Raw genomic sequence first — 26,858 nt, forward strand, 5'->3', positions numbered from 1 at the left:
TCTTAACCACTGCGTCACCAGGGAAGCCCCATACTTTTGTTATATTTAAATTTGCACTATTAGGTACTCCATGAAAGTTGGAAATATATAGCCGATAAGGTAAAAAGAGGAGTTGATAGATAAACACAAATAGTTTCCTTATAAAATACTAACTTCTGAAATGTTCAGTAATGGCATTTGATAAAGTAAATTGTAATATAACCATATTGAGGGATGTTACATAATTAAGTCCAATTTCTGTAAAGGCATTTAATATCATAAGAAAATGCTAATGTTTCAGTGAGAAAAATGGGGCAGCATGATCCCAACATTCTCAAAAATATATAAGACTAGAAGGAAGTAACCTAAAATAAAATATTAATAGTGATTGCCTCTGGGTATTTGGATTATGGGCATGTTTTTTGTTTCTCTGTTTTTCATTTTCTGTACAGAATTGTTACTTTTATAACCTGAATAAAACATAAAACATTTTCCCACTGCCTTGCTCATGTTACCTCAGTGAAATGAAGTGCTCAGTGACTTGCAAAGAAGAACAGTTGTCAGGTTTTAAGACAAATATGGTCTTTTGGAAATGTTTTATGATATATTCTTAGTTTCATATTTTTGAGCCATCACTGGAGCTTGAATAAATTATTTGAGCTGTATAAATATTTATATTTCATTGAGAACATTGAAGCTAAAAGTATAAAGCAGAAACCTGAGTCTTTCTAAACAATAGTTTTTTTAATATCTAAAAGTTGTACTTCAGAGTTTGGTAATTTTCTTTACTGTCCGATTTTATTTTTTATTGTCAGATGTCCAGTGACAGAAGCCACCTCTTTTAAGAGAGAAACTTCAAATGGAAATATATTTTATGTTATGCCTTATATATTTTATAATCTTGAATGCTTAGATTCATGTGAACGTTTTCTGATTTTTAGAGGAACAGAAGGAAAGTGAAAAGATGAAAAGTGAAGAGCAGCCAATAGATTCAGAAAACTGTTCTACACCCAATGCTCTAGAAGAGACTACTGTGAAAATAGAAAAAGAAGATGAAAAGGAACTTGTAAAACTGCCAGTCATAGTGAAGCTAGAAAAACCTTTGCCAGAAAGCGAAGAAAAAAAGATTATCAAAGAAGAAAGTGATTCCTTCAAGGAAAATGTCAAACCCATAAAAGTCGAAGTGAAGGAATGTAGAGCAGATCCTAGAGATATCAAAGGTAGCATGGAGAAGCTAGAGCCTGAGAGGCTAGATTTTGCTGGCAATGTTAAACCTTCTCAAGAAATCACTGAGAAGTCTACTGAAGAAACCGAGAAACTTAAAAATGACCAGCAGGCCAAGATACCACTAAAAAAACGAGAAATTAAACTGAGTGATGATTTTGACAGTCCAATCAAAGGACCTTTGTGTAAATCAGTTACTCCAACAAAAGAGTTTTTGAAAGATGAAATAAAACAAGAGGAAGAGACTTGTAAAAGGATCTCTACAATCACTACTTTTGGTCATGAAGGGAAACAGCTGGTAAATGGAGAAGTTAGTGATGAAAGGGTAACTCCAAATTTTAAGACAGAACAGATGGAGATGAAGTTTTATGATACAAAGGAAGATAGCTGTAGCCCCTCTAAGGACAGAAGTGTCATCATGGAGGGAAATGGAGCAGAGTCTTTAAATTCTGTCATAACGAGTATGAAAATAGGTGATCTTGAGAAAGAAGTGGTCACTTTAGGGAAAGATGCAGATAGTTCAATATCAGCCTTAGAGACACAGAGTCACAAAGGGCACATAGAGGAAACTGGTCCTTCAGAAATGGAAACCTCTCTTGAGACTTCTGAAATAGCAAAGGATCTCTCTTTAAAATCTGCTTTATCTACTGCTGAATCCTGTAGCATGAGAGTTGAAGAGAGGTCTCCCAAAAGTAAGAAGGATAAGCGCACACCAGTCCTAGAATGTCTTGAAAAGTTAGAGAAGTCCAAAAAGACTTTTCTTGATAAAGACACACAAAGATTGAGTCCAATACCAGAGGAGGTTCCAAAGAGTACTGTAGAATCAGTAAACGCAGGGTCTCCCGAGACAGCTGAAACTTCTCCATCATCTAACGTGACTGTCCACTGTGAGAAACTAGCCTCAGAAAAAGAAGTGGTAGAGTGTCAGAATACCAGTTCCACTGAAGGTCAGTCCTTGGAGAAAATAGACCCAGAAATTTTAAAAGTGGATTCTGAATCCACAAAGGTAGAAGTGGATGATCTGGACAATGCCCAGACCTCTGGCACAGGTGATCCTTCTGAGACAAAGGGTTCTATGCAAAAAAGCAAATTTAAATATAAGTTGATTCCTGAAGAAGAAACCACTGCCTCAGAAAACACAGAAATAACCTCTGAAAGGCAGAAAGAGGGCATCAAATTAACAATTAGGATATCCAGTAGGAAGAAGAAGCCAGATTCTCCTCCCAAAATTCTAGAGCCAGAAACCAAGCAAGAGAAGACAGAAAAGGAAGAAGAGAAAACAAATGTGGGTCGTACTTTAAGGAGGTCTCCAAGAATATCTAGACCCACAGCAAAAGTAGCTGAAATCAGAGATCAGAAAGCTGATAAAAAAAGAGGGGAAGGAGAAGATGAAGTAGAAGAAGAGTCAGCAGCTTTGCAAAAAACTGAGAAAAAAGAAAGTTTGAAAAAAACAGAGAAGGATACAAATTCTAAAGTAACCAAGGTAAAATTTCTTCTACTCTGAGTTTTAATTTTTCTTAGAAATACTTGGCTCTGAGTGTTTGTACCTGTTTGCTTTTGGCTAAATCAGCTCATTCAAAGATAACTAAAACAACAACCACCACAAAAAAGCCTCTCTTCCTATATCTGAGATGTTTTTTCTTAGTAGTTATCTCCAGACATTAAATTTCAGACTGTATAATCCTGTCATCTTTTAAACTTTTTCTCTGTTGTAGGCAATATAGAAATATATTCTCTGTATTGTAAACTATCCAAGTAATACCTAACCTGTATGATTGAAAAATGAAAATTCCTTAGAAACACTATTAACAGTTTGGGCTACATCTCTTTGCAGTCCTTTTTCCATATATTCATGTCCATGTTCGTAAATACTTCCCATTCTTTTAAAAAATAGATCGAATCAAATTATTTTTCTATGAGCTTTTCACTTAACAGTGTGTGTCTGAACTCTTTACATATCAGTAGATATAGTGTACTTTTTGGTTATTGGTGGCCACGTAGTATTCCATAGTGTGGGTGTACCTCAGTTTATTTAACCACTCCCTGCTTGATTGACATTTAGGTCGTTTCCAATTTTTCACTATTACAGGCAGTGCTGCACTGAAGATCCTTTTGGACCTGAGTGAGTATTTCTTTAGAATAGACCCCTAGAATTGGAATTGCTGGGTCAAGGGGCATATGTGTTTTAAGTTTTGATAGCTTTCTCTATATTGCCCTCCAGAAAAGGCCCAGTTAATGTACCCTCTCATTGCCAGTGTTTGAGAGTGCCTCTGTGTCCCCATTTTAATCATTAGTCATAGAGCCAGAATTTTTTTTTTCTATGACCCTCTTATTTTAAGCAAAATCTAGTACAAGTCTTTGGCTAGCCTATGGGAGTTTGTTGTAATTAAAAGTGCTACTTTTGTTTTTGATATATTTAAGTGGTCAGATTGTTCTTAATTGCAAGTGATCCTTTGTTCCCTGAAATACTAAATTTTAGAATTTTTACTTAAAAAAAATTTCCCCTTCTGTTGTTAGAATTATTTTGGTCTCTGGTGGGGACTTACACTGTAGGAGTGAACAGAAATATGAGTTAAAATATTGTGAAGCCAGCCAATAAAAAGCAGTTCCCAACATTATAAAGTTATTCTCTGAATAATATTTTTTAAGTTTGTCAGGATTTTTGTATGTATTTTTGACCCCTTAAATTTTTTAAATTCATCACTAATACGGGAATTAAATTTTTTATGTAACAATATGTGAGAATATAGTCAGCGCTCTATTATAGAGCCTTTGAAAAGCGCATGACCTTTGACCCAGAATCCTCTTCAAGGAATTTATCCTAACCACAGAAGTGTGTGTAAAAGTTTGTATTTGCAAGGATACATTGTTTATGAAAGTGAAAAATGGAAAACTACCTAAATGTCTGTCTAGTAGTGGATTAGATAAATACAGCTATGTGATGGCTTATACATATATATATACACACACACATGATGTTAGGAGACTATTTTATAACTAGGGAAAATAGTTATAAGACAGAATGTTCATTATAATTCTCCCTTCCAAAAAGTAGAAAAAATTAATGGAAATATATACCAAAATTTAATAGTAGGTATATCTGTGGATGAAGCTACAATAATTTTTCTTTTCTTCTTTGTATATTCACTAAATATTCTACAATGCATATGTAATCAGAACTGTTTTTTTAACATTCTTATTACATCAGATTATCCTAATGTTTTATTTTATACAAGGTAAAACCCAAAGGCAAAGTTCGATGGACTGGTTCTCGAACACGTGGCAGGTGGAAATATTCCAGCAATGATGAAAGTGAAGGGTCTGACAGTGAAAAATCATCTGCAGCTTCGGAAGAGGAGGAAGAAAAGGAAAGTGAAGACGCCATCCTAGCAGATGATGATGAACCATGCAAAAAATGTGGCCTTCCAAACCATCCTGAACTAGTATGTACCTGATCTAAATGGACAGTATTCAAATTATTGGCATGCTGTGGTGTGAAGCAGCCTAACTTCTGGGTTTGATCATGATTTCAGTTTTATGTGTGCAAAATAGCCTTTATTTCTGTTTCGCAGATAATAACCCAACTGTAGGGAGGATTAGGATCTTGCTTTCATTCTTACCTGGCTTTATATTGATATTTCCTCTACTTAAGCATGCACTCCTATAATCTCTTCTCACAGATCAATTAGTTTATTCAAATATTTCTATTCTGTTTTTTTCCTTTAAAGTTTCCTTCTTTTCCTTTAAGTTACTTTATAATGATATTTCTGAAGTGGCAGCTTTAAATAAGTAAGACCTAAAGGGCCTGTTGCCTTTCTGTAAAAACATGTAAGTCAAGTAGTAACCTAGTAGGGCTTTAAACTTTAGAAAGTGGACAGTTGTAAAAAAAAAAATTTAAGAGGATAATTATAGACCAGATATATTCAGAAAAATAGTGACAGATTTACATGGGACTTTCTTATTTAGGAAGTAAGTTCTTCAAAGATTGCCTAAATCAGGAAAACCAGTTCCTAACCTATATATGTATTTTTGCAGTTCATAAGTGCTTTCTAAAGAACCTATTGAGGAAACACTCTTGTTATGCTCAATTCTATGCAACCGTTCTGTTCTTTGGAATAGATTTGACTTTAAAAGCGAGCTCCACCTATTAAGTAGAAAGAGACATAAAGAAAGAAACTTCCACATAGGTTGAGTTGTATGGGAGCAGAAATAAGTTATGTAAAGTTGCCAAGCACAGTTCCTGATATCTGTTGTGTGCCGGGGTAAAGCTGTTTGTGGTTTACTTGCAGTTTTCTTCCTAAATGTGAAAATTATATCTGGAAACCAAATCAGTGAAGTTTATCAAATCCCAGTAGTTTCAGAGGGTTCAAGTAAAAGATATAACTTAGACCCAGAGAATAACTTTAGCTCCGAGAAGAACAGTTGTCAAAATTACACTGAGAAGACCCTTCTAAGCGTTTTTATGATCATCAAACTATAAAAGTTAGGTCAAGACTTTTGTGTGGAGAAAGGCAAAGAGAAGATTGACATAGTGGTCTTTTCTGCCCCCTAAATCAAGTAAAAGTCAATATTTGTGTTCTTTCCCTACCATTTCCTAATATTTTTTTATACTGAGAGAATGCATTTTGACTGAGGCAGCAATAGACGTCAATGATAAAGGGGTGTGAAGAAATGAAAAGTAAAATGAGGTGAGCAGAAATGACATCCAGGAGATGGAGAAAGTTGCACCCTTCTTGGAACACACATAGGATTTTTATTTGGTTATCTTAATAACTGCTCTGAAAATCCCATTGCTGGTTATTGTGGCAAAGAGAATGACATTGGAAACTGAAGATCCCAAATATGGTGGATTTCTTATGCTAGATATTTAAGCATAATCCTCAAATAAAAATGTTAGGCAGCTGTTGTGTGTTAAGTGGTAGGGAAATGATGCTGAATTAGATGTGGTCCTTGTTCTCTTTGAGCTTACAGCAGAAAAGCAATAAATTCATAGATGAGTATAGAACTCTATCGGGTTTTTCAGATGCTTTAGTGAAAATAAGTGGGATCATTGCCTGAAGCTTGGAAATCTCACGTAGTAGTATTTATTTTAATGGGTTTTTACCTTTCTTGAAGAATAGAGACAATCATCATTTTAGAAATAAACTGAATTCTAAAAGTTTATTTTTAATTTTGTTATTTGAAATTTAGATTATGTTTTAAGATAGAAATGATGTGATAAATCGAATCAGGTGCCCAGGTTAGTCCACATATGCCTATGTAAGCAATCAATCACATAACTGAAGTATAATGTTAATATAACTTAAATTGAATTCTGGCTATTGGTAGCAAATGGAGAAGGGAGTTTTTCACTTTTAAAATGTGTGCACATTCTGTTCCCCACTCTAAACCCTCCCCATGGTACATGTTAGCAATTCAGAAACTATATATAACTATATACAAATAAAACTATATACAAATAAATGAAGTGTAGATAATGGGAGCCAGCTTTCTCACTGTTAAAGAAGTTAGAAATAAGGCTGAAGGCTAGAATGAACCCTGTGGTGCTGGATTAGATGGTGAGTTATTAGTATGAACTCATGCTTATTTTAATATAGATATATGTATATACATGGGGTGCTATACATATATGTATTTCCTAGCTCTGTCCTCTGTGAGAACTTAGAATCAGGGATACCCAGGAGCAGTGAGCACTCAGCACCCAGATCTCGATTTCTAAATACCATTCTCCAATAAAAGAACCAGTGTTTCTGTGGAAAATGGCTGATTCTAAGGCTTGGGCAAGGAAAATATAAGATGTGCCTAGAGTATCCTGTATTACCAGAAAGTAAGGAAGTGCTTTAAAAAAAAATAAAAGCATGCAAATGAGTCCTAAGGACACAGGGGCCAACCTGAAAACTCCTAGTATATCAATGGCTAGAACAATTTGAACAATAAATTAAATAATTGTTTTAGATTACAACCCAAAGAATAAAATAATATTCATTAGTTCATTCTGATACAAATAAATAATTGAATAAACAAAAAAATGGGGTAATGGGGGAGGGACTTTTTTTTTTTTTTTATAGAAGAATTCCAAATAGCAAATGTTGAGGGCATGAGGAAAACAGAAAATCACCATTAGAACACTGTAGTAATCACCATTAGAACACTGTAGTAATAATAGTTATAAAGGGTATAGCATAACTTCAACATATCTTCCCCCCAAATATTTATTAATTACTGTGGTGATTTTAACTTATCTCTACAAATTCTTTGATACTCCTCTCTTCAGAAAGTGGAGCTTAATTCCCTTCCCCTTGAGTATGGGCTGGAGTTATCAATTTTAATGAGAACAGAGTATAGAAAGTGAAAAGTAACTTTACAGTAATGAAAAACAACAGACACTACTATAACCAAGTGATCAAAGTTAATGTCACCAGTAATAAGTCATATTGCTATCATGTACCCCCAGATATGATGTAGTGAGCAGGGCATTTCACCTCTATGGTATTCTCAAAAACCCATAACTTCAGTCTAATCATGAGAAGACATCAGACAAACCCAAACTGAGGGCAGTCTGCACAATATCTGACTAGTACTCTGCAAAACTGTCAAAGTCATGGAAAACAAAGAAAGACCAAGAAACTGTTACAGATCAGAGGAAATTAAGAAGAGATGATGAAATGCAGTATAATATCCTGGATTGGATCCTAGAATCAAAAAAAGGACAATAGTGGAAAAACTGGTGAAGTCTGAATAATGTCTGTTGTTTAGTTAATAGTTTTATACTGATGTTAATTTCTTAAGTTTTGGTAAATGTACCATGGTTATGTAAGATATTAACGTTAGTGTCCTATCTTGGCAACTCTTCCATAAATCGAAAATTATTTTAAAATAAAGGATTTTTTTAAGTTTAATTCATGAGTGTGTACCATTTTAAGTTTTAGAGAACTGGTCATCTGAAACTCGAATAGCAAAAAATAATCAACTTAAGATTAATTATTCGTAGCTTTTTTATTTGAACATGATTGTCCTTAGTGTAGTTCGAGTCCTCTCATGTTTGAATTTACATGATAAAAGGAGCCATGAGTGTTTCTTACAGATAGGTAATTGAACTGCTATTTACAGTGGAAATTATTTGTATTTTAAAAGTCCTTTGTGTGGTAGGGGAGTTTATGGTACTTCAGCTATAAAACTCTGTTATAAAGAATGTGTTGTCATATTCCTCATGGCATACAAAAAAAGGATTGTAACTCTAGTTCAGAAAAGACTTGTTATTTTTCACTTAATTTGTTAGCTTAACATTTTAATTTTTTTGGTTCTTAAATTTTTTTTTTTAAATTATATCTTAGAGGGGAGTTTCCTGGCGGTCCAGTGGTTAGGACTCCGCACTGTCACTGCCAAGGGCTCGGGTTCAATCCCTGGTCAGGGAACTAAGATCCCACAAGCTGTGCAGTGAGGCCCAAAAAAAAAAAAAGACATGTTAGGTTCCTAATTATCAGAGCTTTTTTATTATTATGCTTTATGCAGATAAAGAGTATAGTATAGTATATTACTTAGTTTTATGCTAAGAAATATAGAAATGTCCTTATTTTAACTTGAGTCATTGAATATTAGTCATAGAGTTAGGTTGACAATTAATCTGTGGTTTTTTTCAGATTCTGCTGTGCGACTCTTGTGACAGTGGATACCACACTGCCTGCCTTCGCCCTCCTCTCATGATCATCCCAGATGGAGAATGGTTCTGCCCCCCTTGCCAACATGTATGATGACCCAGCACAGTTCTGTTTTTCCAGTCTTTGATTTTATATTTAAATTAATAATATTTCTTGACAGCCACTAAACATTTTAATCTTCAATTTGTAGATATTGTTCATCTCTTGTTTAAATTTCTGTGAAATTAAGAGACTATTGATAAAAACTACTTTTTATTAGTATCTTTTAGGTCTTCCCTTTATTTTTTTTCCAAAGCAATTCTTAGAAGACCTCTGGGTTTTGTAAAATTATAATCTCTGGTTTATTTTTTCTCACATTCGTTAAAGGCACAAAACCCCCCCAAATTAAGATAATATACAAGGGAAGAAATAAGTTTCTTCCTTTTGTTTATCCCTTTGTTTCATTCTCTTTTTCATTTCTGCCTACCTTCTTTTTGTCAGTTTTATAGAGGATATTATGAATTATGCACCATTATAATGGTACTTTGAATAGAAACATGGATTCTGTTTCTCTCGTATCTCGATTCAGGTGGATTTCTTTTAAAACTGAAGAGCAGGATATTTTTTTGCATCCAAGAGGTCCTTTCTCTCACAAGCCCAGTCTCATTTTACTTTAAAAATGATGGCCTTGGGACTTCCCTGGCGGTCCAGTGGTTAGGACTCCGCACTTCCACTGCAGGGAGCATGGGTTCGATCCCTGGTTGGGGAACTAAGATGCCGCAAGCCGCACAGCACAGCCAAAAAAAAAAAAAAGATGGCCTTTATTGCATTTCTTAGTAAAGTGGAATTTTTTTGGCTTAGCGTCATTTTAGCAATTACATTCTTCAGCTCTGTTTTGACCCAGTAACCATGTGGCATGGTTTTGTAAATTTTTTTCCATTCTCTTTTTAAAGATAGTGATTGGCACCATTGTATTTTATTGTACATAAAACTTCTTCCTTAAAAATGTCTTAGGATTTAAAAAATTTTTTTAATCACTGTCATGTATATACAGTGAACCAAATGCTATTTTAAACATTGATTACTGCCAGCAAGATAAGCATTGAACATGTTTCTTGGCAAAGCTATAAGTTTCTTTAACATGTGTGTTAGTTTAAAGATACCCTGCTCATCTTCAGTTCAGTGGATGAACTGAAGCGGCATGTCTTTAATTAAATACAAGGAACATTTCAGTGTTCACTGCGTGGCCCCTTATTAGCTCTCATAGCATGGTATCTATAGCTAATAGGCAAGATATAAATGATTGTGGAAAGGTGTGTAAAATGACACTCATCTGTTTTTTCAGAAACTACTGTGTGAAAAATTAGAGGAACAATTGCAGGATTTGGATGTTGCCTTAAAGAAGAAGGAGCGTGCTGAACGCAGGTATTGTGATACATGTGTTAATGTTTTACTTGGGAATTTGACCTCAGAATTGTCTTCCAGTATAGACTAATGTGTCTGTCTAAAGCAGGGTTTGGCAAACTCTGACCTGTGGGCCAAATATGGCCCGGCTAAGAATGGTTTTTTCTTTTTTAAATGATTAGAAAAAAATCAAAACAAAAATCATATGTCATGGCACATGAAAATTGTTTATTCTGATTTCATTGTCCATAAATAAAGTTTTATTGGAACATAGCCATGCTCATTGGTTTATATGTTGCCTGTGACTGCTTTTGCACTACAGCAGCGGAGTTGAGTAGTTGCAACAGGGACCTTATTACCCAAACCTAATTTATTATCTGTCCTTTTACAGGAAAAGTTTGCCAATCCCTGATCTAAAATATTTATCAGAACCTACTCTGAATAAGTATTGGCCCAAGTATTGTGGAGGATATGTAGCTAAGTATGTAGGGAGTACAAGAAAACTGTAAGAACTGGTCTACAGTTTAGTTACCCATGTCGTCTCTTTGGGTGGGCAGAATTAACACTGGTGAAATAAAGAGCATTTAAATGCTGAACTGAACTGTGTCCTACTGACTGTAAGCAATGCCTCCCTTTTCAATATGCCACTGCAGTGTGGTCTAAAGCAGTTGAAGAAGGCTTCTTGGAGGAGGTAAGATTGGAGTTGAGCTTAATCTTTAAAGGGGGCTCAAAATCAAGACAGTAAGTTTGTATTTATTTATGTTTATATGTACCTTTGTTGATTAGTCTATTGCTAAACATTCATTCATTCCTACTGTGTTCCAAACTGAAGAGAAAAGATGAGTAAGACAAAGCTCTTGCTTACCTGGAGTTCACCTTCTACCAGAGGACGCAGATGTATGAACCAGTGATTCAGTAAAGTAGACAAATCGAGGTATATTTGGAGCAATACTAGAACATTGTGGAGGAGCACTTTAGTTCTCCTAGGAGTTGGGGTTATCAGGGAAGTCCTTGGAAGATAACTAGGGGTTATATAGGTGGACATGCAGAGAAAGGATATTTCAGGCAAAGAGCACAGTACAAGCAAAGAGAGTGTAAATGTGAGAGTAAAAGAGTGGCGGGGGATGAAGCTATAAAGGAAACCGAGGCCAAATTGTGAACAGCTTTGCATAACTGGCTAGGAAATTTGAATTATTCTCTAGAGGCATGGGGGAGCCATCAAAGGAGGGATGTGCATAATCAGACTTTTATTTCAGAAAAAATGCCCTGGTAACAGTAAGAAGAAGGAATTAGAGTTTAGGCTGTTGGAATAAAGTCTGTGAGAGCCAGTGAGGCCGAACTAGAGCAGTCATCATGATAATAAAGTAGAGAGGTTGAAGAGAATTTTCAGAGGATTAATCAGTAGGACTTGATGCCCATCTGTACATGGTATGAGAAAAATCTAAGCAGTGTCTCCTGATTGCCCCTTCATTTGCTGCTACTTTAACTTTTACCTCCGTCACATAGTGTTCCCCTCAAAACTTCAGTTTGCGTTGAGACAGTCTGCTCATTCCGTAGTCCACACACTTTACTCTGTGCCAAGTTGAACCTTAAAAATGGGTTCAGCTTCTAGATCCTTTTTCCTCTTTACTGCTCACCTTGAGCTCTCTCTGGCTCATAATGTATGCTGCTTAGTTTAAAGGCAAAGTTTATCTCTGAAGTTCACTAGGAGATAAAAGTAGTACTTTTTTTTTAATCGGTTGTCTAAATACCTTTATATGTAGGAACTAACAGTCCTGTATACAGTTATTAGGACTATTTTGATGTGCAAACTGCTCCTGTCTTAATTTTTGACACTGGAAAAGATCTAACTAAAGATGCTTCAAATTAAATCATAATTAAAAATTAGACTCGGTCTTCCTGCAATCTGCCTACCCTTCTGAGAAATGAGTTCATGTTCTGAAGCTGATCTGACTTAGCAGTGTAGATAGCTAATAGGCTCACCCTTTAAGGACTTGGAAGAAAGTAGATTCTCTCTAAAAGCCAAGAATGTAAACCACTAAGAATTTGTCTCATACTTACATTATATCCGTTTATTCTTTGGAGGCCTGTGATGCTTGTACGTTTTATATGTGGAAAGATTGGTGAACATTTATTTTACTCTTGCCTCACACACTTTAGAATATGCTGCTGCAGTTAAGAAATACTTTCAGTTTTAGAAATTTATGTTAAAATGTGCCACAACATTTGTTTATATTATTGGTCTCCCATTTACTAGTTCATCTACTTTCTCTTCTATCCTTGGTAATCCTCTTTACTTAAATGTCATCCTTTAAGAGGACATCTGTAATTGTGCCTTTACATCACACACTAAATCCTATACGAGACCATTCTAACAAGGCAAGTTAACTGTTACTGTTGTTTGTTAATTCCCCCAAAAATCTGGTTAACAAAGCTTTCATTATTTATAACTCCTAATATATGTATATATTAGGAGCTCTAAATAGCAAAATATGTATGTTTCTAAAGCAAATAATATATTACCTGTAAATTCAGGTGACTTCATCTCTTTTTAAAAGTGAGCATTTTTATTCATCCTGTTTCAAATCTGTGAAATAATTTCTCTAGCGTTCATCCTAACAACCTAGAGCCTTGCTTACTGTCTATGTCATAGTGCTAGAGTATCTTTCCCCTTGTTTGTTCTTTTAGTCAACATTTAATGAACATTTATTGAGCACCTGCTTCATGCCAGGCAGTGTAATCAGCATGAGGTGTATGATATGTGGCTCTACGGTATGGTGGAAAAGAAGGATGTGTCAGTGAGTAATCAGTAACTAGCCAGCAACTGTCTAGAGAGCCGGAGCTGTGATGCGCTGTGAAATCTGATGTTTCAGGAGTCCATCCAGCTGATACGTAAATGTCCCTTCCTGGACTTGGTGCCAGAAATTATTGGGAATTCAAATAGCTGTGTACTTCCAAAGTACTATTACTAGTGCTTTGCTAGCAGAGAGTTGGATTTAATCAGGGTTGGAATTTTCCAGGTAATATAACAGAGGGAAGGAGAGAAAGAGACAAGGAATTTGAGAGTGTATGCAAAGGAGTATTTGTAATGATGGACCATGGAGTCTAAGCCAGGTAAGGGGGAAAGTAAGGACACAAAGGGAGTGCTGGACAGTGAAAAAAGGGTAGGGTCAGTGGATAGAGGTCCCACTGGAGTCAGGGAATGGTTGAGATCAGTGTAACAGAGGGAGTGAGCTGGAAAGTGAGTCAGTAGAAGTCAGAGAACAGGTTCCTTGAAATTGAAATTTTAAAAAGGGTGTGGTTATTGGTAATAATAAGGTCTGGGCCCAATATGATCATTGAGCTAGGTGGTGAGATAGAATGGAAGATGTAACTTTCATAAGATTACTGAGCAAGAGAATGCCTTGATGAGAAATCATACCTACCTTCAAGGTCTTACTCAGATATTACCACCTATTTAAAGCCTTCCCGAGTTTCTCAGCTCTTCAGAGAAAATCCATTCCTTTTTCTCATTTCCATTATACCTGTTCATAATGGACTACAGTTAGTTGTTAAATAATTGTGAGGGCAAGAACCATGTCTCATTTACCTTTCGATTTCCAAGCCTGACACAAGTCAAGACCTAACATAGAACATGACTAAGTGTTTTTTCAATTGAGTTGAGAAGAGAAATAATGGTCAAGTGAAAATAGAGGTTTTGAGGTATGAAAGAGGAAACTGATACCACAATAAACTTGGTTAATGTAAAGAGACATGTCAAACATATTTAATAACAGAGAGCTGAAGTTTTGAATTATCCACGTAGCCTTCCCTATTAATTTCAGCTAGTACTGTTCTTCCTTTCCTAGTTTTTAGTTCATTAACTGTACTAATTTTTTTAAACAAGTTTTGATTAAAATAACTTTATTATTTTCTTACATGCCAGTTTTTATTTAATTAGCTTAATAACCCATCTCTTAAAAAGAGTATAAAATTCTTGTTAGCCCAGGGTTTATGGGGCAGTAAAGGCTGTGTTCTAAAGGACCCACACAACTGGATCATTAATGTCCTATATGGGACATCACAAATAAAGCGAGGAAGAGTGGTTACTATTTCTGTTTAGTTGAACATACACTGGCATGTATGTAAAAGCTCAGCTGTTCTTGGTGAATTGAATTAACTTTGGGAGAACCAGAGAAAGCTTCTGTTCTATATAGCAATTCGTTGTGTAAAATCTGTTGAATTAAAATCAACAAAGATTTCTTTGAAATGAAACTCTATGTCATTAGTGTCCATAAATCCACATTTTCTGGAGAAGTCTTAACTGGCTCTGAAGATATCTTTGTTGTAAGCATCCTAGAGTGCAGAGACATATGGCTGTATTGCTGCTTTTCTTCTCTGCAAACAAGAAGTGGATGGTCTTAGAATCATTCACATAAAATACTACTGAGAACTTCCAGCATAACAAAGATCCAGTTTGTCCAGAGTTGGTGTTCCATCTAATCACTTCATCAGTGAGTCACAAGCATGACTCTTTTCATCAGATTTCCTTGTCTGTTTCACTTACAGGTTTTATTTTACCTGGCATAAGTCACTTCTAAAGCTAAGTTTTCATACCTTTAGGAAGTTTTGTGCCTGCCACAGATACCAATATTATAAGTTTCATGGATAATAACTAACATGTCTGTGACCTAGCTCTGCTGTTACCATGAATCATAATTTTAGTATTATCTGTGTTAGTAATGTTTTTATTACAATTTCATTTTTAGCAAATCTCACTGTGTGCTTTTTTGTTTTTTACTTAAAGGAAAGAACGCTTGGTGTATGTGGGTATCAGTATTGAAAACATCATTCCTCCACAAGTAAGTTTCTGGTTTATAGTATTTTTAAAGAGGAGACTGCCAAAATTGTTCTAAAACTTAACTCACTTTATGTAATATGAGTGTTTTTAAATATATAGTATACCTATTTTATTAAAAATGAAAATTTAGCACCTTAAAGAAATCACCCATTTCCCTCATGATTGAAATTATGTGTATGCAGATAGCCCCAAAATGTAATATCACATCCAAACCAAGCTTAAAGCTCACCCCACGGAGTTTATGTTCTATTTTTTTTTTTTTTAACCTAAATTGGGTAATTCGTTTTTAGCTTCTTTATGTGCTATTTATGTAAAGTGACTAAAAAATAGTTCAGGGAGATTTGGTTTTTAATTCCCTGCTTTGGGGGTTATCAGAAACTTCAATTTGTGTTCTTACAGTTCAGTTTCTTTGAAGGGATACCATTGTTTTGCATTTATTAATCTAATTTATAATTGAGAAAGCTATCTCATGAATGAAAGTATATGTAACATGATATTCATTTGAAATGAAGAAATTTTCTTAGTTTCATATGCAGTTTCATTCAGGCTTAATTAAATCACACACTGAAATAACCTGTCTTGGTTAGTTATTTTTCTGGAGCACCATGCCCCTTTCTTCTTCTAAATCCATTAGATTTATTCAGCATATCTTTTGATTTATGTGTGTTAAGTTTCATTATCGGTGGATAGACTTCATCATGATTGTTTTAAAAAAGGTAATTATAAACTCACAAAAGCGTAAGTTTAATACAGAAGTGTTTTCATCCTTTGATCACCAATATTCTTTTTAATCTCTGTACTTAGTGTTGCCATGTTTCTTCAGTTTTGAGGGAATCATTTCACTTTTTTTAAACCTTTCACATGTGCTGCCTAGATGGACATTAGAAAGCTATTAATTCCAAGGAACTTTGTTCTGTTGTGAGTATACTTATATACTTATTATCATATTTTTAAACCAGGAGCCAGATTTTTCTGAAGATCATGAAGAAAAGAAAAAAGATTCTAAAAAATCCAAAGCAAACTTGCTTGAAAGGAGGTCAACAAGAACACGGAAATGTATAAGTTATAGGTATGAAATCTGTGAGAATGAAGGAGTGGAAAATGTTTTTGAAACAACCTGACCCCAAAGTATATGCTTTTCCCATTACAATGACAGTGATGATTAGAAGTTGTATATATATTTCTTACTTACCGTCTTTAGAATCATAGAATTTTAGAGCAGCCAACATCATCTTTTCCAAATGTAATTTGCTCATGTTATCCTCTTCTGTTTAACATACTTTGTCCAATTTCTGTAGCTCTGGGGATAAGAACCGATGCCTTTACCAAGGCCCACAGGCACTGCATAGCCTGCCCTGCACTTAGCTTTTCAGCTCCACCTCATCCACGTTTTTCCTTACTCTCTCAGGTTAGCCACACTGTCTTCTTTTGGTCCCTTTGTGTAGACTGTTTACTCTGCCTAGAATTTCTCTCCTGTTTTTTACCTTGTTAACAGTCTTCTCTTAATCAGACCCCTCTATTATATGCCCTCATAGCAACCAGTTTGTCTTCTTGAAAGTACTTCTATAGTTGTAACAATCGTGATTTTAATTTTTTGATTAATATTGCTCTCCCGCACTATACTATTAACATGAAGGTAAGTACCATGTCCGTGTTATGCATCCCTCTGTTCTTTACAGCTAGCATAGTGCTCCATCAGTGCCTATTGAGAGACTCAATAAATATAGTCTGGTTTACCATCTGCCACCAGAAATATCAGAGAGAGATTTTTCCATAGTCACTCTGTTAGTAGCTAAACCTAGACTAAAACCTTATCTTCTAATTGTTTGCTTATCTAGTGTTCTTTCCACGAAACCACCCTGTCTCACTCAAATAATAAATAAATGATATTTTAATTATTTTAGACCATTGTTAGACAACACCAAAACAGTCTTTTAACTTGAATAACTGGAGATGAAAAACAGAGTTGATTTTATAGAACTTTAAGCTTGTTTCCTGATTATAAACTTTTGTCAATGATCATGAAAGAGTTCCCCTTGTGTAGTTTCTGTTGTTATTGTTAAAACTTTATTTTGGGTTGGCCGAAAAGTTTGTTTGGGTTTTTCCATAAAATGTTATAAATAAAATAAAATGCAGTAGGATCAGTAAGAGTAAAATCCTTAATATTTATGGGAATGGTGTCCATCTTATTGCTTAAGAAAAAAAAAAAACTTTGAAAAAGTACCGTTTTTTTATAAAATCATTAAAACTAGTGAAGTCAAAACCTACTAATGGAAAGTGCAAGTGTTAAAGTCAATTCTACTAAAACACAACAAATGCATTCCTAAAAATTGCCATTGTGTGCAAAATTGCACAAAAACTATAGGGATTATGGGAAATATGGAGTTAGGGCCACACACTCAAAAACTTCATTAGTGACACATTAAAAAAAAAGATAACAACGGTAGTACCATTTGACACATCTTAAGTGGTTAAGAAATAACATAAATACTACAATAAATACGACATTTTATGTTGAAAAAAGACCTGAAGCTTGTCTGTGGAAGTGATTGTGAGGAGAGTTGCAATTTGTAAATTATTGTGTAGTGGTAGAAGGAGGGTTATTTGAAATCAGCCAGAAAGTTGTAATACCAGATGCAGATGGCTATAGCTTGTAACACACATGATGAGCTTGGGTAGCTGGTAAATGTTTGTAAGGTGTGTGCACGTGTTTGTTTTGTGTATTCCTACGCGGCTGGTGCAGTTTTCTACATTTACCTAGTGTTTCTCACAAGGAAAATTACATATAATCAAGTATGAAATACATGTTATGCTTGAATTATTTCCTAATATATCAGTTATGTTGGAACAAATTTACATTATCAGAACAAGCATCATAGGGGAACTGTATTGTCTTTCAATCCTGATGTAATTGTGGATTTTAATGGGAGAAGAAATTTGTTTTATTAGCATTTCATCTTGGGTATATACCCAGAAGTGGGATTGCTGGATCATATGGTAGTTCTGTTTTTGTTTTTTTGAGGAACCGCCATGCTGTTTTCCATGGCAGCTGCACCATTTTCCATTCCCACCAACAGTGTACAGGGTTTCTGGGTTCTCCACGTCCTTACCAACACTTGTCGGCTTTTGTTTTTTTCATGGCGGCCATCCTAGCAGATGTGAGGTGATGTCTCATGATTTTGATTTGCATTTCCTTGATGGTTGGTGATGTTGAGCATCTTTTCATGTGCTTGTTGGGCATTTGTATGTCTCTTCTCAATTTTTCTTTTTTCCTTCTGCTTCTTAGTACTTTTTAAAGAGATTTAATAGAGTCCTCCATATGCTCTAATTTTTTAAAGTTTTATTCATCATATTTAAGCTCTAAATACACCTAGAATTTACTTTGTACATGGGGTGCAATGGGACTGTTGTGAGGATAAAATCTAAAGCACTTAATATATCAACACAGAAAAAAAACCCTCCCCCCCAAAAAAAATGTCATCACTACTATCATTTAATAATTGTTTGTTGGATTCTTATAGCTCCTAACAGAGGATGATGTCAAAGTTGACTAGAAGGAGCATTGGATTGGGGGCCAGAAGACTTCAGATTATAGCCCTCACCACGCCACTAATTAGCCATGTATCTTTGAGTGGTTAGTCCATTTCCCTGGGTCTTGGTTGACATACCTATGATGGTGAACTAACCCAGATGATCCCCTCAGCTTAAAATTATATAACAGTAATATAAACTATGTTTTTTAGCATAATATGTATTGTGTGATTCATTTATTTATACCCTGCCTAGTTCCCAAAAGGAGGTAAGGAAGATATATATTCTTATGTAAGGAGCAACTTTTTAAGCATAACACCAAACACAGAAACAATAGTGAAAAGGATATTTGATTATATAAAATTAAGAAAGACTCAGACAAAAAGCATTTACAAAAGAAAATGTTTGCTTGCAAAGAAATTTTGTAAAGGAGTTAAAATTCAAAAGGAATGGCTTATGAGTTTTTAAAATAACAGTGAGTATATAGTTTTTTCCATAGTGGAAATAGTTTTTCCACATGGTGTCTGCAAAGACTGTTGCATACTTCAGACATTAACATTGCTGAAGTCAAGGATAAAAAGCCATTTTTGTTAGGAAATCAGTTCCTTAAGAAAAATTAAGTTTCCATGTATTTTGAAGACTAGAAGTAGACAGCATGATTTGTTTTGTTTATTTGGGAGGGAGGCTGACTGGAGATGTGATGGGCACATATTTGTAATGATAGCAGGACAAAATGTCAGTTTTCCTGTCTCAAAACTTGAAAAAATAAGCAAAGGTTAAAGGGGAAATACACTTTGGGGACTTCCCTGGTGGTCCAGTGGTTTAGACTCAGCACTTCCACTGCAGGGGGCATTGGTTTGATCCCTGGTTGGGGAACTAAGATCCCGCATGCCATGGCGTGGCCCAAAAAAAAGGGGGGTGGGGAATACACTTTGGATAGAAATAATTGCAACATATGACAAAGATGTTAAAATCTTTAATACATAAAAAGCTCTTACAGATCTGTAAGGAAAGATGAATGTACTGGCTAATAAAATGGGGAAAGGACACAAACCAGTACTTGCAAATGAAAAAGTAAAAATGACCAGTAAACATGAAAATAATATTGGCTTTACTGGGTATTCAAATTAAAATTAAGGAACAAAATAATTTTGTTTTTCCATATTAGCAAAAAAATCTTAATGGTAAAATTCACTTCATGGTTGTATTTTAAATTGCTACAACCCTTGAAGAACAATTTGTATGCCCTTTAAGCCAACAATTTTATTTGTAGCAAGAATACCAGGAACAAACCTATAATCCAACAAAATCTCATAGTGGAACCAAGGGGCATCTCACCAAACAAAAGAAAAGATAAAGTTATGAAAAGATACTGAGGAAGGGTAGAGTTTAGATGAAATTTAAATGAAGAGTAAGGCTCAAAGCAAAACAGGACTGTGAAAGGGTCAGTATCATATGTGGACAGCATGGTAGACACAGGGTCCTATTTACTTGAAAACAATGAAGATAAGAGTGTGGAGTGTTGTGTCCAACCCCTTATCCAAACTCTGAATCTGGGATGTAAATCAAGGCTGCTTATTTGTGTTAAAAGTGACTTAGATCCTCTAGGCAGGGGTGGGTGTTTCATTCTTACTGCTATAATTTCCTTTGTCCAAGGGTTCTGATGGTCTCTGAATTTAGAAAACAGAGTGTCTCAGTAAGAAAGTAGTAGTGGCTCAAAGAAATAGATTGTTATGGCACTTTACAGCTGCATCTTGTCCTTGGGAGAAATCCTGTTTTCCATTAACTTTGTATCTGGCTTTATCTGAATCTGTTATTCTAGCCTGATGAATAGATGCACAGATTTTTACTTTCTCAGAATTTATCTTAAGGAAAAGCTAAGCTATATCTATAAGGATGTTTTTCATAGCATTGTTTATAATCATGAAAAAATTGGAAGTAAACTGTTGCATTTAAAAATATGTTGTAGAGGAAAAGTTCTTAACCTGAAACTTGTGAATTCTCTGAAATTATATGTAAAATGTTATGTTTGTGTAGGTATATATATCTTCCTAGAGAGGAAATCTATAGCTGTAATGAGTTTCTCAACTCAAAAGGCAAAATATTTGGCTATTAGTCATTGTTTTTTTTTAAAGGACTTTTGATTTTTGATTTTATTCTTTTTTTCTTTTTGCCTGCGTTGGGTCTTCGTTGCCGTGTGCGGGCTTCTCATTGCGGTGGCTTCTCTTGTTGTGGAGCACGGGCTCTAGGCTGGTGGGCTTCAGTAGTTGCGGCGCACGGGTTCAGTAGTTGTAGCTTGTGGGCTCTAGAGCACAGGCTCAGTAGTTGTGGCACACGGGCTTAGTTGCTCCGTGGCATGTGGGGTCTTCCTGGACCAGGGATCAAACCCGTGTCCCCTGCATTGGCAGGCGGATTCTTAACCACTGCGCCACCAGGGAAGTCCTGGCTATTGGTCTTAACTCTGTTGTTAATCACTGTGTAACTTTAATCCAATGCTGTCCAATTTACTGTGGTTATGGAAATGTTCTGTTTCTTTGCTGTCCAGTATGGAAATCAGTAGCCATATGTCACTGTTGAGCACTTGAAATATGGCTAGTGAGGAACAGCATTTTTTATTTTAATTATTTTAAATATAAATAGCCACATGTGGCTAGTAATTACCATATTTAGCATGATCTTCAAGTCACTTTATCTTTTGGTCACCTCAGTTCTAAAGTGAAAGGAGTTTTGTATGTGAATAAATCTTAGGAATCATCTAGTCTTGGTTTTTTGCTTTAAGTTGGAGGAAATAGCCCTTGTGAGAAAAAGTATGTTTAGCTAGTTTTAAAATTCTGACCATCTGTATATGAATTTCAGTAATAATAATAATATAATCTTTAATAACAACAATAGTATACTCCTCACACTTAGTATTATTTCTGGAACACGAATTTTGTTCAGTTTACCTTGTCATATGATTTGTATAATCGGGTTGGCAAACTGGCCTGTGGGCCAATCCAGCTCACTGCCAGTTTGTGTATAGCACGTGACCTAGGAGTGGTTTTTACATTGATAAATGGTTGAAAAAAGAACCAGAAGGATAAAATTATTTGAAAATTACATGAAATTCAAATCACAGTGTCTATAAATAGAGTTATATTGGAACACAGCTACTTTCATTCACTTAAATTGTCTGTGGCTGATTTTGCACTACAATGGCAGAGTTGAGTAGTTACAACAGAGATTGTACAGTCTACAAAGCCCATTACAAAAATATTTGTTGCTGCCTGGTATAGATGATCTTTGAAAATGAAAAAACAACTTAGAATTAGATACTGATTTATAAATCTCTGTTTTACCAAAGAAATTGAGGTTAACAGGACTGAGGTGGTCTAATCCAAGTCCCACAGCCCCAGAGTAGCAGAGAGCAGTTTCACATTCAGCCCTTTTTCACTTCAGAGGCAATTTTCCTAACCCATATGCCAGGACAGGCTGTAATGTGATTGTTGTATGTATTTTAGATTTGATGAGTTTGACGAAGCAATTGATGAAGCTATAGAAGATGATATCAAAGAGGCTGATGGAGGAGGTATGTGTCTATCATTCTCTCTTTTTCATCTAACTCAGCCAATACATTAACTAAGATGCCCTGATTAGAGCAGTGAGCAAGCATATTTTCTTACTCTCCTCAGTATGTATCACGATCACTACTGATGTTAACTGTCTGAGATTCAAAATAATCTCTGGACACGGTGTCAATGTATAGACTCAGAGCTTCTAATTATTTTAAAAATAGTATTATTTTATAATCTGATATGAAACATAAATGTTCCTCCCTAGGTTAAATGTTCCTCCCTAGATTAAAAAATTTTCTTCTGCTTCCAAACAGAAAACTTTGCTGTTGTCTTTCCATTTTTAGATCACTACTGCTACAAAGTCACAAAAATTATGGATAATCAGAATCTAAATGATTGCTTTCAATTAAAAATCAATTTATTAATTTCATAGTCTTTAATGGGTGACATTAAAATAGAAGAATTTGAAGATAATTTAATTAAAGAGCTATGTAGGAAATCACCAGTGCTACAGTGTTATTATGAAAGCTCTAGAAAGGGTTAATAATAAGTAGGCTGTTTGTAGTGAAACTGAAGAAGTCACTAGCTTTTCCAGACATGTGTGCCTTATTTACATCTTTGCTGCTGAATTCTCACTTTCTCTGCCCTGCAAACACAGTTTAAAAAAAAAATTTAAAAATGGATTGGCCTCTTTCTATAAAGCCATGTCCAAAAGACAGCTTTCAAGAAGAGATTCTTGAGTGACTGCTGATAGGTATGAGGTTTCTTTTTGGGGTGATAAAAATGCTCTGGAATTAGTGGTGATGGTTGCACAACTTTGTGACTATACTAAAAACCTATGAATTATACACTTTAAAAGGGTGAATATTATGGTACATGAATCATATCAAAATTTTTGAAGAAGCAAGTTCTCTACATAGTAAACTTCTATTTAGTAGGATAAACAAAAGAGAGCTCTGTCAGCTAAAGTTGTGAGAAAATTGCATATCTGTAGGAAGAAAATAAAGAAATGAAAATCTGCTAAGGACAATCTGTAGATATTAAAGGGAAGCTTTTAATAAACATATAGTTTTCTCTCTCTCTCCCTCCCTCTCTTCCCCTCACCTGCCCTACACCCTTCCCCCTGGACTCAGGAGTTGGCCGAGGAAAAGATATCTCCACTATCACAGGCCACCGTGGAAAAGATATCTCTACTATTTTGGATGAAGAAAGAAAAGAAAATAAACGACCCCAGAGGGCAGCTGCTGCTCGCCGGAAGAAACGCCGGCGACTAAATGATCTGGACAGCGACAGCAACCTGGATGAAGAAGAGAGCGAGGATGAATTCAAGATCAGTGATGGGTGCGTGGTCTGTCAGTAGATCCCATTCTCTAGGTCCAGGCTTGAACAGGCCTACCAGATAAGCTTGGCCCTGCTCTGATGGAGCTTTTGTTCTTCATGCACATAGACAATCTGTTTTCAGGATACTTTAAACAAATTCAGCGATGCTGATTTTGGTTCTTTCTAGATTAAAACGAAGTTTTATGGGTTATTGTTTGTTTTTTTGGGGGGGCCCACACGATGCGGCATGTGGGATCTTAGTTCCCCAACTAGGGATCGAACCTGTGTCCCCTGCATTGGGTGTGCAGAGTCTTAACCACTGGACCAGGGAAGGGAAGTCCCTATGCTTGTTGGTTTAATATTCAACATTGTATTTAAGTTTCATGAACAGCAGTTAGCATTCATTTGTGGTGTACCTCTGTGCCACCTTCTGCCACCATGACCATGAGAGGTTCCCAGTCAAATGTGAGAAATGGACAGGTATGAGTATTTAGAAACTGTTCTCTGGTGACCCATAGGGGTTTGGGTTGGGGCAAGTAATTCAGTATGGAAGATCAGGAAAGGCTTCCCTGCAGAGCAGGTATGGAAAGAATACCACAAAGTTTCTCCTCTCATATTGTTTAGTGGAGGAAACAAACATATAAACCACAAAAAAGTCATTCTGCATGATATGATAGCTACTAAAACATAAGTCAGGGTACAGAGAAGGGCCAGATCAATCCAGGGAGGTCAAGGAAAGCCTCAGAGTAGAAATAAAGTTTTATCTGAAATGTGAAGAATGAATTGGGCAGATTGATGAATTTGAGATTAGAAGCAGTGAAGGAAAGAAAGTATTCTAAGCAGAGAAATCCTGTCCAGGGCAGCCAGGCATAAAACGTCATAGAATATTTAGGAAACTCCTGGTGTCAGGATAAGAAGAATTGAGGAAGCAGCAGAAAGTGCCCTGCTGGAAATGTGGCCAAGACATAAAAAGGAACCAGATGATGGAGTATTTTGTTTGTCATGCATAAGAATTTGGACTCTTTCCTGAAGATGATGAAAACCCACTGAATGGTTTTAAATACCAGACTAATATGAGGTTTATGTTTCAGAAAGATTCATCCTGGCATTCATTCGGAGGATTTACTGAGGGAAAATGAGTGTAGAGATTAAAGAGACTTTGGGGAATTGCTGTAGTAGTTTAGATGGGATATGAGAGCCTGAACTGAGAAGAGGTATCACGTTTGAGATATTACCTTTATGAGGTAGACTCCGGAGGAATGAGTCATTGATTAGATGTGAGAAATGAAAAGGGAGAAAGAAATTAGGATAAATACCAGGTTTCTGCTTTGAATTACTGGATGGGTGACAGTACCAAATACCAGGCTAGGGAACAGAAGAGAGGAGTAGGTTAGGAAATAATGAGTTCACTTTTGGGCATGTTGAATTTGAGGTATGTGGGGGACTTCCCAAGAGGCCAAAGCAATTTATGTACAAAAATCAGCATCAGTTCATGTTCATAACTCCTTCTAAAAAAAGGAGAGGGGGCAAAACATCTCTTCATTTTATAAACAGGGAAACTGATACAGTTAACTGGATATTTTACATTAAACGTTACTTAATAATTCACTGGACTTGTTAGAATTTGAACTCAGAACTCAAAAACGGGTTCACGGTTTTGAGTGTACCATCATAATTCATTTGGTTTCTCTTGGACAGATCTCAAGATGAGTTTGTTGTATCTGATGAGAACCCAGATGAAAGTGAAGAAGACCCACCATCTAATGATGACAGCGACACTGATTTCTGTAGCCGAAGACTAAGGCGACATCCCTCCCGGCCTATGAGGCAAAGCAGGCGTTTGCGGAGAAAGACTCCAAAGAAAAAGTACTCCGATGATGATGAAGAGGAGGAATCTGAGGAGAATAGTAGAGACTCTGGTAAAAATAATTTGTATCCACATCTCACGAAGTCAGTAAATTCTTATGACTTCTGGAATTAAGATTTCTTAAAATAAAATTCCATTCAATTGTAATATAAGCTTTCTGATGAAACTTTGAGTTCTGTTCTTATGATTCACCACTAATTAAATCTTTCACATAAAGCACATCTGAGAAGATAGATACAGATGGATATGTTAACTTCATGCCAGATTCATTTAGGATTGTGATGAATCCTTTTGGTGCCAAGTGTTTCCATGCCTAGACTTTACCTTCATAGTGTTTCTTGGGAATCATTCTTAATAATCTGAGAACATTTTTCTCAGATGTCTAGCTATTAGAGAAAGATTACCAATTATCTCTAACATTTAGATCATGATCGGTGATTATGATTGTTAGTTTTTATGAATTATCAGTCGTTGATGTTATTATAGCTTATGCTTATCTCTGTTAACTAAATAAATAATGAGAGGCACAGCAGGTAAAAGAACAGATAGGAGTGCTTTATGGGATTGGCAGATAGGTAGCTGTCGTCTTACTGAGGAAGTGCCACAGACAGGAGTATTATATCCCCAACTTAGGCCAGGCTTGTGGAGTTTTACATAACCACAGTACAATATCAGAATCAGGAATTTTATTGATAAAATACTATTATCTAATCAACAGTATACATTCAAATTTTATCAGGTGTCCCAATATTGTCCTTTATATAAACATCTTTTCCTGGTCAAGGATATAGTTCAGAATTACATATTGCATTTATTCACGTCTCTTTAGTCTCCTTTAATCTGTAATATTCCTCAAACTTTGTTGAATGTAGCATTTTTGAAAAATACACACTAGTTATTTTGTAAAACATACCTCATTTGGGTTTTTGTAGCCTTGTGATTAGATTCTAGTTATACATTTTCGGCAAGAATATCACAGAGTTAATGTATGTCCTCCAGGTCTCTCTATTATTTTCCCTTTGTAATTAATAAATAATTCATAGGAAGATATTTTGAGACTGTAAATATCCTGTTCCATATCAGATGTTTCACCCACTAGCTTTAGCATTTATTCATGAGTTTTCTAACTCCTTCCTTCCTTTTATATTTAATACTTGGTGTTCTGTAAGGAAGAGCTTTCTCTTCTCCCCTATATATTTATTTCTTTGTATCAGTGTGGACTTAACAGATTCTTATTTCAGTCGGTGGATATATGTTACCATCACTATTTTGACACACTTTGCCCTAGATTTGGCCAGTGGGGACCCCTTTAAACTGTTGGCTAGCTGTTTTGAAATATTTGAAATCCATTAGAAAACAAAGCTAGATATGATGATTCAGTGGAATTTGTTAGCATTCCTGAAAAACTGCTCTGACACAATGCCATAGTCTGACTTTGGTTTATTGATCAGAGGTGACATGACAAGAATAGTGCTATTTAGCAGTGCTTTGAAAGTTAAAGT

The 26,858-nt window shown here is 35.5% G+C and overlaps 1 protein-coding gene and 1 long non-coding RNA gene across 2 annotated transcripts in view; one reads left to right on the forward strand and one right to left on the reverse strand.

The window, feature by feature from the left end:
* The window catches only part of RSF1 (remodeling and spacing factor 1), a 186,384-nt gene that overhangs the window by 148,798 nt on the left and 10,728 nt on the right, over nt 1–26,858 (forward strand). Inside the window, exons 6-14 of the mRNA XM_036859776.1 lie at nt 921–2,686; nt 4,440–4,646; nt 8,844–8,948; nt 10,186–10,265; nt 15,031–15,085; nt 16,044–16,153; nt 22,116–22,183; nt 23,303–23,510; nt 25,188–25,408. Coding sequence (XP_036715671.1) covers nt 921–2,686; nt 4,440–4,646; nt 8,844–8,948; nt 10,186–10,265; nt 15,031–15,085; nt 16,044–16,153; nt 22,116–22,183; nt 23,303–23,510; nt 25,188–25,408 — 2,820 coding nt within the window. The remainder of the gene's footprint in view (nt 1–920; nt 2,687–4,439; nt 4,647–8,843; nt 8,949–10,185; nt 10,266–15,030; nt 15,086–16,043; nt 16,154–22,115; nt 22,184–23,302; nt 23,511–25,187; nt 25,409–26,858) is intronic.
* The window catches only part of LOC118898933, a 94,212-nt gene that overhangs the window by 47,416 nt on the left and 19,938 nt on the right, over nt 1–26,858 (reverse strand). The window lies entirely within an intron of this gene.

Source organism: Balaenoptera musculus, chromosome 8 (genome assembly GCF_009873245.2).
Source record: "Balaenoptera musculus isolate JJ_BM4_2016_0621 chromosome 8, mBalMus1.pri.v3, whole genome shotgun sequence".
In the NCBI taxonomy this organism is placed as follows: domain Eukaryota; kingdom Metazoa; phylum Chordata; class Mammalia; order Artiodactyla; family Balaenopteridae; genus Balaenoptera; species Balaenoptera musculus.